Source organism: Acipenser ruthenus, chromosome 1 (assembly GCF_902713425.1).
Source record: "Acipenser ruthenus chromosome 1, fAciRut3.2 maternal haplotype, whole genome shotgun sequence".
NCBI classification, from domain to species: domain Eukaryota; kingdom Metazoa; phylum Chordata; class Actinopteri; order Acipenseriformes; family Acipenseridae; genus Acipenser; species Acipenser ruthenus.
In genome coordinates, this window is record NC_081189.1 from 29,234,065 (window position 1) to 29,249,208 (window position 15,144).

At 37.9% G+C, this 15,144-nt stretch overlaps 1 protein-coding gene across 1 annotated transcript; it reads left to right on the forward strand.

Moving 5' to 3' along the window:
* The first annotated feature begins 104 nt into the window (after window positions 1-104).
* On the forward strand, window positions 105-11,849 carry LOC117411720 (guanine nucleotide-binding protein G(I)/G(S)/G(O) subunit gamma-10). Its single transcript, XM_034924123.2, has 3 exons — window positions 105-321; window positions 8,443-8,575; window positions 10,864-11,849. The coding sequence occupies exons 1-2, from the start codon at window positions 241-243 to the stop codon at window positions 8,566-8,568; spliced, it is 207 nt and encodes a 68-aa protein (XP_034780014.1). The 5' UTR covers window positions 105-240; the 3' UTR covers window positions 8,569-8,575; window positions 10,864-11,849.
* The last annotated feature ends 3,295 nt before the right edge of the window (window positions 11,850-15,144 follow it).

Here is a 15,144-nt window from a genome sequence, read left to right on the forward strand (position 1 = left end):
ATTTAGGATACTCCATGCCTGCAGATGGTGTACTTACAGCGACATCCACCAGTGTTCTAATTTGCTTTGGAAGCCCTCCCTCCCGAGCCTTTTTTGTATTGTAGTTTCCCCTTTCAGGAAATCTGGGTGGGTTCTCTGATCTCAGTTCCTGTAGTGGCAAGCTGTATATTTATTACAGAGAGAGGGGTTGTAGAATACAGTCTACAGAGAATTTATACCGTTAGGAAAAGGTAAACAAAAATGTCTTCAAATTCCAACTTGACTACTATGCGAAGACTGGTGGAACAGTTAAAGTTGGAAGCAAGTGTCGAGAGGATCAAGGTAGGTGAATCTTGAAATAATAATAAAGATACAAAGTTTCTACAGTGGATTAGGCAGTTATGTCTACGTTAGAGAATTATTATTTATTTATTGATATATCAAAAAGGAACAGTGAATAATATTCTCTGTATCACAATAAAGCTTTTTTTAAATTATATTTTTTAAATGGTGTTGTTTTCCTCGTCAAATGTAATACGATGAGGAGAAAGCAGTGTTTTAAAAGGAATCCAAATGATTAGGGAACATTGCCAGGAAATGCATTTAACGGTATTAATCAAATTATGAATTTTTGTGAAACTAAACTGCTATTACGACACGCAATTAAGTTAAATGGAATTATGTTTTTATAATCTGTCAATCTGACGCTTACATTTTATATTAAACGTGAAAAAATACTGCACCGTTAAACTAGCCGACTGAAAAGTGCATGCAATTAAGACACCCATGTAATTACAGCTACTGTTAAAATGAATGGAAAATAGGTTTTAATGTTTCCTGTAAACAACTTCCAGTTTACTATTTAGTTAGAAATAAGAACTATAGACTATAGTCAGCAACACCATACATTGCCCAGTAATCCTAAACATATCGATAAACACCTGGCATTAAACTACAGGAAGACAAAGCTCAGAGAATGTTTATGATAAAACTAATAAAACCTCTGTATTTAGTCATAATCACACAGGCTTTACAGAAACAACATGTATAGCAATATGGTAAACTAGTAATGCACACCCTATTTGCATTGCCCATGGCAATTTATGCTCTGGTAAAATGAAAAATATAGTGCGCTGGTAATATATGGGTCCCTTTATCGCTTTAGCATTTAGCAGGAGGCAGAAAACAGAGACGCTGGTCCCTTTTCCAAATCCTTTCTTTATTTCTTTCCTTACTGTTGGACATTCTCTTGAGCACCAAAACCAGAGCCAGCAGCACCCAACAAGAACACATAAAATGGCTGCACAGTGCCTTTTATAACCTTAGCTCCACCCCTTTAGTCTAATAGGGTACCGGAGCTTACACACATCCCATTGGTCCACAGCCACACACTAGGAACAATGGGCACAGACAAACAACGGCCAATCACAGGGGAGACACAAAAGGCACCATGCGCAGCTAGAATTACAGACAGAGGTAAACAAACAGCGGCGGGAAATATACAGAGCGGGAAGGAACAAACATACAGAGTGTAATCACATCTAGACACGGGACACATAGACATGGATCACTACAATACCGTGGATTGACAGCTTTATTGTACAATACAGTATATGTATGAAATAAAGCATTTGTCCATTTTGTAAAACTGGAACTGAAGGTATATACGTAATTGAAAATCTGCCGTGTTGTTGGTTTCTCATTTTGTAAACCATTCATTTTATCGTCATTTTTTGTTCCATTCGTATTTTAAGACTGGAATAAATATTTTGAAAATGTGCTCCAGTGGACCCTGTTTGCTGAGCTTTAAAGAAGCCAACACCAGTCTAGAACAGTTTAGTAAACATTTCATTGTATCAGATTAATAAAAACAGACTCTAAATAATTAGAGGAGTTAAACCAAACCGGGCCACATATGTCAGTAAATATTGCACAATAGATGAATACTCTGGTATTCCATGTATAAAAGCTGCAGTTGTGTTATTGTCTTGTATATTTCATTACATACAGCTAATCTAATATGATTTATTGGATTTTTACTGTGTACAAATAGGGAAATAAAGAAAAACACACCCACACAGTTACAATATAATTCCCTGAAAGGCAGCGTGTATGTAAATAAAGAAATTACTTTGAAAGGTTTTCCATCTATAAATTTAAGTTGTATCTGCTAATATAAATAATGTAAGAAAAAAAATCCATCCTTTTATTAGGCTGCTGTGATTAACTGTAAGAATGAAATTAAATACAAGAAAAAAGACTGCTTTCATGCTAAATGCAGTAAAACAAATAAATACAACAAAACAAGAGACCATACAAACAGTATTGGGCATCTGGTGTCAAGAAATATCATTTCATTGTTTTTGCTGGAACATATTCACCACTTAATAACTTGTGCTAAATACTACACTAGACTACACACCACTTCCTTTTCCTTTGTGTGTTTTTAGCTCAGGTTTATCACTCCTGCCCACAATATATATTTTTTTTCCACCACCCTAATTTGTTTACTTTTCTGATAAATATTTCATAACTGCTAGTCCAGAGCCTTTAAACATTACCACAAGGAAGGAACAATTTACATATGCCTGTCTTTTATGCAAACATGCAAAAATAGCACACGAATGAAACAAAAGCAGATATTGTTGATGAGTGCCTGGTGGTTTATTTTTGCATGTATGACAGTTACTGCAGTTACAGCTGTGTTCGTCACTACTCCCATACAATGTGGGTAGATTCTGTTGTTATTCTTATTTTGCCAGTGTATGTCTTGGCACTTTTAGAATGACAAGGTTAATGTATGTACTGTCTGGGCACTTTATCAGGATCTGCACCTAATATCCCTGATCACAGTCTTGTGGCAAAGACTCCACAAAGTTCCCTCCACTGAAGGTCCATTCAGTCGTTAATATGACAAATACATTAAAGTTCATCCCAAACATGCTGAATAGGATTTAGATCTGGGGATTGTGGTGGCCAGGGAAGATGTCAGAAGTCTCTGTCATGCTCCTCAAACTATTTGCACACAGCTAGTATGGTAGATGGTTACATTATCGTCTTGAAAGTAGCCATCGCCATCAGGGTGCAAGCGCGGTATTGTTGGATGGATTTTGTTCTGCAACAATGTTTAAGTAAACTACAGCATTCATAGTTTACATCGTTGCAGGAGAACATGCCCCTCACCCGGGTGATGGCAAATCCAATCGGGTAGACTGGTTCTAATAAAGTGGCGAGGCAGCATGACTGAAGCTCCTTTTGTGCCATTGCTAGAGATCTAGCATTGGAGCCAGGAGGCAGTTCAAAGTCCGCATCTCCATCTTGCTTGAGATCCCTAGATACTGTGGCAGTGTGCCCTGCCCCTGTGTGTATTTTATGTTTATCTGTTGTATGTAGTGTCTTATTGTTGGTGTATGTATAAGTGCATGGGATATAATGTGGGGTTATGTAGCACAAGTGTTTTAAATTAGTTGTATTTAGGCACAGGGATTGCACAGTCACTTCACGTGCAGGTAAAATGTGTATTAGTATGTGAGCACGGGGAGTGCACAAATTAGTTCACATGCTGGGATTCAAGTGAATAATTAATTAGTAATTGAATCCCGGCACAACTGTATATATAGGTGCACGTTTCACTCACTCGGGGTTGTTCGAGAGTGGAGAACGGGTTTGGAGAGGAGAGAATGAATTAAGAAAAAGAAATAACAATTGCTACGCGTGCTGGCTTTTAAATCAGCACGATAGTTGTTATTGTTTGTTGTCTATTTGTTTTGTTTGTTCAGTCAGTGTTTGTTCTGTTTTGTTCAAACTTTTATTTTGCAATAAACCGACGCAACAGCACAATTCACAATTCACTCCCCACTCTGTGTGTTTATGTTCCGGGTATGATGTCACCACTAAAGCCATCCTGTGACAATACACAGTAGAATATATATATATAATTTTTTTTTTAAGTGTTGCAATATTGGTTGCTTTCCAAGTGTAACAGTCCTGTCTGAATCATTGAGTTAGTGATGCCGGTAGACTGAATCTTCTGCCCGTGTTCTAAAAATATGGGGCTTGGTTGCACATGCGCAGATGAGGGAGAAACATTATGCAACCTACTTTGAAGCACAAGTGCAAAGGCAAAAGAAAATAGGAACTAACACGATTGCAACACGAAGACGTTGCATGAAGAAGTTCAGTTTCTGACCTGGTTTCTTGAAGTTTTTACACTGTAAAAATAATGTATTTACGCCTTACCCTTTTCTGTTCCAGTTGCTCCAAAATAGCGTGCATGCAACACTAAATCATATGTAAAAGTAACAACACCAGAGTGTTCCATAATAGGTTTTTGTGACTCACAAATATTCCTTGTTCAAATTTATTCTTAATGTTAAAATGTTTAAAAATGAATTGAAACGAAACTGAATCTTACAGCCCAACCAATTACCCTTGGACTCCCATAAAAGCCACATTAATCTATAATTTATACCAGTGGTTACTGTGCTGCTGCTGATGATATTGACCCATAAAAGTGCTACCAATTTAATCAATTCTTGGTCTGTAACCACTAATTAAAATATGACTCTGAGAAAGATATGCAAGTATCAGGCTTTGCTAAGGAAATTGATTGGTGGAAAGTAAGCCAAACGTCAGTTTTATTCGCTGTGACATGTCTAACGGGGCGGAGGCTGGGCGCAAACCGGCGACCCCTCACACCGTAAGCGAGCGTCTTAACCACTATGCAAAAGTGGGCTCGTCTGCATTAGAGCTTTTAACCTCATCTCACGACAGGGGTCATAATCTGTAATCTTGAAATAGGGCTAGGCTTGCCAGGATTCGATTTTTATCGGTAAAAAATTCCCATCGATAAAAATCGAAATATAGCTAGAGTGACCATTGTGAAGTTGTGCTTAAAACTTGTTGATGTTCCACCGGTGTTTGCTTTGTGAAAGTGCAATGAGGCGTGTACTGAACTAACGTGAACTAGACAGCTACAGTCATTGATACCCTCAGTTAATGGGTTCGGTTTACAGTACGTAAGGTCAAAGTTGAGAAATCATACGTAGTGTGCACGCAGTAACGTTCTCTTTCACTGTTGTTAGCTAGCAATACACCCAGTAGCTACCAGAAGAGATGCGTGGTAAAACAAGTAGAAAAAGAAAGGCTACTCAAGAGCACTGCAGTGAACACCCTAATCTTGAGTTTGTAACGGTCAGAAAGTCAAGAGGATGTTGACATTTTGCGCTGCAAGATTTGCAAGACAGAAATAAGCGCCAAATCAAATCGCTTTTCTGAACATTTAAACAGCCAGACACATCTGAAATTGAAAGAAATTCAGGAACGAGTATCACGGTCTACAATTGAGTCATGTCTAGGAAGTATGAAACAAAAGAAAGAGGAAGCAGCAGATTTTCCACACATTCTGGTGCATGCGCTATGTTTTGAGGGAATTCCAATGAATGCGGTCCAAGGCTCAAGCTATGTACATGCTCTGCTTCGCAAATACACCGCAGCAGCGCATACTTGTCCAGAGTGGTGCCAATTGGAAGAGAAGTATTTCCCCGAAGTGTTCGCTCACCACCAAGCGGTGATCAAAGAACTTGTGGGAGGTGAGAAATTCTCCCTTGTGATCGATGAAACTCCTGAGCTTTCTGGAAGACCGGCAGTTAATGTCCTTGCTGTGTTCTACAGTGACAAAAACAAATCCGTCAATACAGTAGTTGAAGTCATCCATTTTACTTCAGTGCAATGCAGTGGTCCTGTCAGTCTTCCTTCAAGACGTGTTGAGGGAGAACGGTTTAACTGTGTGTCAGTGTCACAAAGACGGCCGGAGTGGGTGGCGTCAGACCAGATGCAGGAAATAAACAGACAGAGATTTGTGGTTTGGTGAAGCTGAGCGAATGCTTTCGCTCAGCATTTAATAAACAGAACAGAAAATAAAAGGTTGGAACACAAAACAGGACACGGCACTTGTAGCCAAAATAAACAGACAAACAAAACGAACTAACACTTAACAAACGGTGCACGGAGAGACAAACAAACAAACACGGTGAGTGAAAACAACTACTAATTCTTACTCTTTTCATTAACATTTACCTCCGCTCCAATCCCGTTCTCCACTCACCGAACACCTAACCCCGAGTGGAAGAAATGTGCATCTATATATACTATTGTGCTGGGATTCAATTACGAATTAATTATTCACTTGAATCCCAGCACGTGAATTAATTCTGTGCAACCCCGTGCTCACATATTACATTTAACCAGCACGTGAAGTGATTTGTGCCCTCCTCGTGCCTAAATACAAATCTACATTTTTAAATACACGTGAAACACAGACCCGTTTATATCCCGTGTACCAATCTCTATACACCAACATTAACACACGCACGCAACATACAACACATAACACACAATTGCATACAGGGGCGGGGCACATTGCCACAGTCAGTCAACACTGACTCTGCAATGTACATGCAGCGCTTAATGAAAGATTTGAAAGAAATCCATCTGCATCTGCAACACATCCCCTGCATGTAGCCATTGATCACGCACTGAAAACGGATGCGTTTAGTGACATTAAGAAACTTGTGGTACATTTCCCAGCAATGTTTCGACATGCCAACAAGCTGAAACGAGTTTTTAACGCTTGCACCAAAAACAATATCAGCCCATCAGATTTGCAAGTGCCCCCCCCCCCCCCCCCCAGTGTTGTGCCGTCCCGCTGGTTTTCCTGGCTTGAGGCAGCAAAATACATTCTTGAACACTGAGACAGTGTGACTGACTTTCTGAAAGATACGGACATAGACACTTCCAGTAAAGCAAAAAAATTATGGCGATTGGTCGAAGATGATGGAAACCAGCAAGAACTCTACTGCAAGTTGTCTTTCCTGTGCGTGTTTTTGGAGAAAATACACGCAGTTCACCTGCAACTGGAGACAAGTGCCCCACTTATGCATCGGATTGACATTGTTTAGTTGCGATTTACAAGTTGCTGCAAATGTTGCAAGTTCTATGAAGGAATTGGATCTCAAGGCCATGGGTACAAGAAGGCAGCGCCTGTCATCTGCAATGTGTACGTTTGCATCAGAATTTCAAACCAAACTGAAGGCAACCATGACACGCAAGGTACCAGAAGGTCTCTATGGGTGGGGATCGTTATTTGCAGATTGCAAGGTGTTTGACCCATTCATCAAGGCGCAGCTGTCACAAAATGTCATCGGGGCCTGGTTGTGCGACATCATCCTGAAAATAAACGTCGATAATAAATTCGAAATATATGCTGAAAAATAAATGTCGATTTTATCAGTCGAAACTGGAAAAAAATTAAAATCGAATCCTGGCAAGCTTAAATATGGCCCAAGAAAATATAATGAATTTGTTTGAATGCAATACAGAGAAAAACTTTCCTGCGCATTGTCCTCCTGTGTGTGTGTGTGTGTGTGTTTGTTTGTTTTTTTAACAGAATGAAAACTGTTTAACAGATTGGAGTTACTGAGATTTTTCAGGATTTCATGACTCTCATTATTCTTGTACCTTTTTGCCCAATTGTTTCCCATAGAGAATATATTTATCATATTTATTCACAAAGCCTTATATTTAAAATGTATCACTCATACAACTCTTATATGTAAAACATATATATTAAAACAAGATATATATACAACTGAGTCATTGCTCATAGGAAGACCTTCTTTACCATAAGAATCAATGTCAGCTGTACATATTAGCTTGTTGGACCAGTCCTGGCAGTCACCAGAGCAGAAACCATTTTTCAGGGGTAAAATAAAGAACAAATATATATTTGGGAACTGGTGTCTCCCTCATTGCCATTTAATACCAAATCCACTTCTGAAAACGATTCATTCCCTTCAGTAATTATGAGCGGAGATAAATACTGCATGTAAAAATAAATAAAACATTGCCTGCCATAGTAGTTCAGTTCACATTGTAAAAAAATAAGGTGTGAACAGGGAGTGTAAGACAAAAATGATTTTTTGGTTTACACTTAAAAAAGCAGGACTATTTTTTTATATCTATAAACTATTTTTTACATGGCCAAACCATAATTGGGTCACTGATTTCCGTCTCTGAGAATTAGCTGAGAATAACAGAGAACAAATGCAGATAAGAAAGGGGAAGCTATAGGCATGTTTTATAGCAAACTGCATCCATACTATGTGCGATTCTGAAAACAGAAGTAATAGACAGTTTGTCTTTTGTCTACTCAACGTTTAAAATGTTTGACATATATACTGTGCTTCTGAGAAATTCTAATGCATTAAAAATCAGTTCTAGACCCTGATAAGCATCAATTGTGGACTACCTCATGTTACAATGAAGCTAAAGTAATCCAAGATTAGCGCTAATCTAGGTCTTTGCAATAAGAGAACATTTTAACAAGTTAATTTCAATTGAATTATCGTGCTTGAAATACAAACATGCCTATTTCTTTTTCAAGCGAAGTGGTTGTTGTTGCAGGTGTCCCAGGCTGCTGCAGAGCTCCAGCAGTATTGCCTCCAGAATGCCTGTAAAGACGCCCTGCTGGTTGGAGTCCCAGCTGGAAGCAACCCCTTCAGGGAGCCCCGGTCCTGCGCTCTGCTGTAAACATGAGGTACACCACCTTTATTCAGTGGAACCTTGCGCCTACATTAGCAAACACCACACATTCTTGTGACTTTTTTCATGGTGAAAAATCAAAGGCATAGGAGGCTTGGTGGTCCAGTGGTTAAAGAAAGGGGCTTGTTACCAGGAGGTTCCCAGCTCAATCCCAGCTCAGCCACTGACTCACTGTGTGCGACCCTGAGCAAGTCACTTAAGATCCTTGTGCTCTGTCCTTTGGATGAGACGTAAAACCAATATCCTATTGTAAGTGACTGCAGCAGCAGTTGTGATGCATAGTTCACCCCCTAGTCTCTTTAAGTCACTTTGGATAAAAGTGTCTGCTAAATGAATGAATGAATGAATGAATGAATGAATGAATGAATTAATTAATTAATTAATTAATTAATTAAGGAGCTTCAAAAGTAGGGGTGTGCCGTTACTCGTATTTTGCATTCAGGAAGCTTTTGTCGGTAGGCATTAAATAAATCCATTCATTTAATGATTTCAAAACAAGAAAAGCTGACCTTCCATCACTTTTTTACAATTGCGTACAAATCAATGGCAATTAACTTTTGTGTTATAAAAGACGATTGGAAGCAGATTTTCCTTGCACCCTCGCACTGACATTTTTACTGCTGTGCTGCCGTACCGAGCATGTAAACTCACAACGGTGCAAAATGCAACTGCTTCATCACGTAAATGTGACCGTTCTTTAAACCTAACTGAAGAGCTACCGCTGTGGAAACTGGGATTTGTATTTCTTCGTTGAGTTTACTCAGAGATTACCCCAGGACTACAATCCCACAATTCACTGCAGAGATGATGCATTTCTAAGGAAAGAAGCAAAAAATGGTTTTGTATAAAAGAAAGGTAAGACAAATAATCGCTTAAACATTTAAATGGGTTTTAGTTTGATCACGACAGGTTCTATATTAAATAACACTGTCAGATTGGTATTGATTGAAACTATAATTGTGCAAACAAGGGAAGCCAAGGGACTGCATTGTTTCTGTGCTGAGTTAACCTGTTTTATTCAATTTAATGAATACCAAACGGCTTCAAATTTCTTAAAGGCAGTTGCTCGGAAAATACGAATATCGGCACACCCCTATTCAACAGTGTTTTTGTTTTCTTTTTTTTACATGACTATTTTATGATGCTTTGTGGTATTTTTCTGTACATGTGCTATTACCTGACTTTGAGCCCCACCAACAGGCAGGCCAGTTGAAAGATCACACTGCACCTCAAATTCAGCATTTTCAGTTGTTAACATTGGGACATTGGTTAATTAGCCTGGTTAATAATGATTTAAGCAAAAACATCAATAGAGATAATAGTGAACACACCTGATAGGATATTAAACAGGTAAGACGTATCAAAGTACATGGTGCTAACAAATAAAAATTCCAATAAATCTTAAGTAATAGATATTGCCATAATTTTGTAGGTCTTAGATTTGCCTCTTGAAAAATGCACGCATTATGATACATTTGTTTTTTTAATGGTCATTTGTTTAAAACTGTTAGTAAATACATTTAAAAAAAAAATAGATTTTTTTTTTCTGCGAAACAACTAAAATGGTCTTTTAAAGTCTTTTGCATTTAAAAGCAGAAGCGATTCATCTGTATTACTGTAAATACAGTCACGCAGAACGATTGTAATAAAGTGTGTCCAGCATAAAATACTTTATTTTTCATTATAGCTTTAATAAAGATTAGTTACTTATTCACATGTTGTGATCTCGTTTGCGGATTTAAAAGCCAATTTAGTTGTTTCACAGAAAAACTTAAATCAATTTTACTATTAACTCGTTTCTCAGTTGTGATTGAGATACACGAATGGCTTAACAGGTATGAATTTAATTCTTAAAGGAGAGTAAAAGCCGGGGTAAAACACAGAAAATCAGAAACCCTAACTATATTAAACAGACTCCAGTGAATTATATTTGAGTGTAAAGTGGTACATGATTGTGGGAGACTTGTGGTTTTAAAGTTCTATTCAAATTAGATCAATGTACCACTCAGCTATTGCAAGCAACTAGTTGCCCTACAGTGTTCTTTCTGTTACATGAGCATTTTTTAAACCAGACGTTTCTTTGTACTAATTGTTAAAAAGAGTTTAAAAGAAATTACATATTTAATATGCTTGAAATATTTTAAGTAGTAATACAACAAATAGATGGAGGGTGCCCACATTTTATCATGGCAAAAGCATATAATAGTGAAAACCTTTCTTGCAGCCCATTGATCCATTCTGGTTGACTGTACCTTACAAACAGCTCTCTTTGTTTTATTACAGAAACTGGCTTTTGTATGTCTGAACTGAAGCATGACGCGACTATCGATTGCTGCCTATTCCGTTTTGAAGGATCGCGATTGCAGTGCCATTACATTTCCATGCCCAAAATGTCTATTTATCAGTACCTTTTATAGTCTCTTAAAAGAACCTTTTGCTAATGTGTGTGTATAGTATTTTGTATATATTAAAAGAAGAGTACAGTTACACACGTTTTTTGTGAAATCTGGTTTTAGTACTGCTTTACCTATGCAATGTTTACACTTTGTACCAATGTGCCTGTTTTACCAATAGGTTATTTCCTAGTAATGATAAGATTCTAACTAACATTTGACATTATTCTGTGGCTAACTTGCAGTTTTGAAATATATAAGTAGCAGAGATGACCAATATACACTGGCAACTGTTCTTGAGCAACCATTTCAGTTTCACATGAATTGTGCTATTCTGATAAATATACCGCACAGATAGTGGATACAAAAGAAAAATAGTTATAGAAAAAACAAGGTGTATGGCCTATAGGTGGGAAAATGCTCCTTATGGAGCCTGCATTACCTATAACAACATTCTATTACATCGTCTTACTTCATATTATTCTCCGAAAGTAAGCCGACCACAAGTTTACGAGAGAAGTTGCAACAGTATGTAAGTTATTGAGTTACAAACATTGCCAGGGTATACCTGCCTATATAATACATGTCTCAATGTTAGTTGGAACAATATCATTCTACACAAATGGTTTGTCTTGCTGCTGCTTTTAAAAAAGGTCTGCGTTTTAACAGAAGTGCCCCTGACATGCACGCTTTTTGCCTTCTGCTGTTTGTTATGGCAGGCAAAGACTTTTTATACAGTTAAGCCAGTGTTGTTTATGTTGGGATAAACTTCTTGCTTACGCTTTTAGGTTTACATTTGTGTTATTGAAATATGTGGAAAACCAACGTGGCTCCTTTTTTAAACTAAATATATTAAAGTATTTCATGTAGAAACAACTGTGCCTCTCTTTTTTTTGCCTCTGGAAAAGTGGAGTCCTTCTCAAGCCAGCTTGTGTAGATCCACAGAACAAACATTCAGCATCCCTGTGGCTTTGGCAATGAGCCAGTTTGGTGCTCCGTTGTACAGCTTGTTACAGCTCTATCCATTTGGCTCTTGACCAGAATGTACCCTGGCAATGCTCCAAGTCACATTTATGAGTACCCATTGAAATGGGAATAGGACAACCTGTACAATAGTGAATAATTTGAGAGGAAAAATAAGTTTGTCACATTTGTAAAACCCTATAACAGTCATTGCAAATCAGGCAAGTATGCATCCTTAATATTTAGTTGTATTTATCATGCAGTCTTTCTCTGAAACATGTTTTAGGAAAGGTGCTGGGTCATATGAAATGTGTTGATGTACTAAAACAGGGATGGAAATAAGACTCCTATTGCATAGCAGATTCACCCATTCTAGGTTTTACAACGTGCTTGATTAGCCAGTGTATTGGTAACAAGCCCAGGTGTGTCTTATTAAGCTCCTAGTAATACCAGGAATAGATCAAACTGCTATGCAATGGGAGTCTTATGTCCATCCCTCTATAACTATGAAGTATATGACATTTAGTTAATTCTGTAAATTAAATAACATGCTTTAAATATTTAAAGTAGTAATACTGCAAATAACTGCAGGGAGTCCACACATTTGAACTATTGCTCAGAGTACTGTATATACTAATAATAATCTTTATTTTAAATAGTGCTTTTCATGTAGTACATCTCAAAGTGCTTTACAATCACAACAGACACATACAACAGTCAGTATTAAAAAGTAGTCATTTAAATAAAGTAAGTTACAATGTGGAGTAGTGGTTAGGGCTCTGGACTCTTGACCGGAGGGTCGTGGTTTCAATCCCAGGTGGGGGACACTGCTGCTGTACCCTTGAGCAAGGTACTTTACCTAGATTGCTCCAGTAAAAACCCAACTGTATAAAGGGTTAATTGTATGTAAAAAAAAAATAGGTGATATCTTGTAACAATTGTAAGTCGCCCTGGATAAGGGCGTCTGCTAAGAAATAAATAATAATAATAAATAATAAGTAGATATAAATTTCAGTTTATAAATGTATGTTTTCAGTCGTGTTTTAAAAATACCAACACTTCCTGAGTCTTTAATTTCAAGAGGAAGAACATTCCAGAGCCTAGGTGCGTAACTGCAAAATGCCCCGTCACCCTGTGGCGGTAGCCTCCCAGCCCAGATTTACAGGAACGGAGACTCCGACACAGAAAGCTGCAAGTTAAATTGCGCGAAGGCACACTTTTAATAAACAAAACATTAACAAAATAAAAGGTCTACACAAAACACTCACAAACATAAACAGGCCACAGACATACACACATCACAGCTTCACAAAACCTACACACCAACATTAACTAATCTAATCCCACCCATGAACACCTATTTTATACACCTGCAGCTGGAGCCTAATTAATGATTTATTCAATTGTCAGCTCCAGCCACATTCCCACGTGTTTTGACGGGGAGAAATGTAACCCCCTCCTTACTATTCACCACACACCTGTGCACCGGCAGGGCTTTCACCCTGCCATACACCCATAGAGCAGAGCCTGGTTAGAGGGACATTTAACAGTCCAGAGCCTGCAGATTGCAAGTTACGCACAGGAATATAGCTAGTTACAATGTCTGAAATGTAACCTGGAGCAAAACCATTCAAGGCTTTATAGGTCAATAAAAAGATTTTAACAGGCAGCCAATGCAATAATAATAATGCCAGAACAGGTGTTGGCTGCAGAATTCTGTACATACTGTAGCCTACTGAGAGCATTTTTGATGCACCCGCTAGCAAGGCATTTCTGTAATGAAGTAGAGAAGAGACAGAGTCATGTACTAGCTTCTCCGCAGCAGGTAGAGAGAGAATAGGTGGTAGTCGAGCAGTGTTGACATTCTGCATGTGAGACTCAAAAGTTAAACTAGGGTCAAAAATGACACCAAGATTTCTAATTTCAGAGCTAGACCGAATTTCAATCCCATCAATAACCATGTTAAAGCCATCGAGTTTGCGCAATTGATGTGGAGAGCCAAGCAACTTTACCTCTGGCTTTTCACAATTCAACTGCAAAAAGTTCTGTTGCATCCATAATTTAATTTCAGCCAAGCAGTGTGAAAGTACAGAAACAGCCACTTTAGTGTCAGGTTTAGTCTGTAAATGAGTCTGAGTATCGTCTGCATATGAGTGGAAACTCACGTAGTGATGACGGATCTGGCCGAGTGGCAGCATATAGATGTGGAACATTTTTTTTCCAGCCGATAAGGTTTTGTATTTTGTACTTCAAAATTAAGATCTTAGCTGATGCAACAATTCTAAATAGAAAATGACCATGTATATGTTAAAAAATCCTTTGTTTGGGTGTGTATTTAGTGCTCATGATGAACAATGGCATTGACTAGTCTGCCAGAAGGTCAGGAAGCACCATGAGCACATCCTCATTCCTGACCTGAACACTCCCTGACATTTAGTTCTGTGACTTTCTCACACTGAGGACGGGGCATGCAACCAGAGCCAGTGGGTTCTTTGTAAGTGGCAAGTGAGATGTAATACTACTGTACTCATTTGTTCTAGGGGTAGAACTACTACTAATTTGACCAATAGTCAAAGTAAAAACTAGTCAAATAGGTCGACTAGTCAGCAATTAAAAAAAAAAAAAAAATAATCATGCATTTGATAATGTCTGGTGCTCTATTTGTGAATGTAGTTTTGTAAAACGTTGCTGTTTATTTATTTATTTTTACAAATACTAACATTGCTAGTCCTGAGTCGGATCACTACTCGTTTTAAACATTCAGTTATGGTCTAATTGTGATGCAATAACGAAAGACAATAAATGCAGGTTGTCAGCAAATTTCCATTAGCTTAGTGTAAAAAATAAATCTAACCCTAACCCCAACTTTCACTCTTAGGTTCAGGATTGTGTAACTCTGCAAAGTAACTCAGTCCAGCACAGTTCCACGGACGCACACACACACACACAATAACAAAGTCCCAGCACCTGACCTTTTTTTACAATATTTTACATTAAAACACAGTTTTCACTATTTTTTTTTCTAGCACAACATAATCAAATAAAAACAATTTTCTTTTAAGAAAATGTTTACTAAGGAAGTTATATGAATTTATATTTGAGCTTGTTATGCTAAACAGGCACATCTTGAGTAAATAAAGAGAGTGCAGCAAATATAACACCATTCGAAACAACTCATGAAATATATGATGTATACAAAATATTAAGA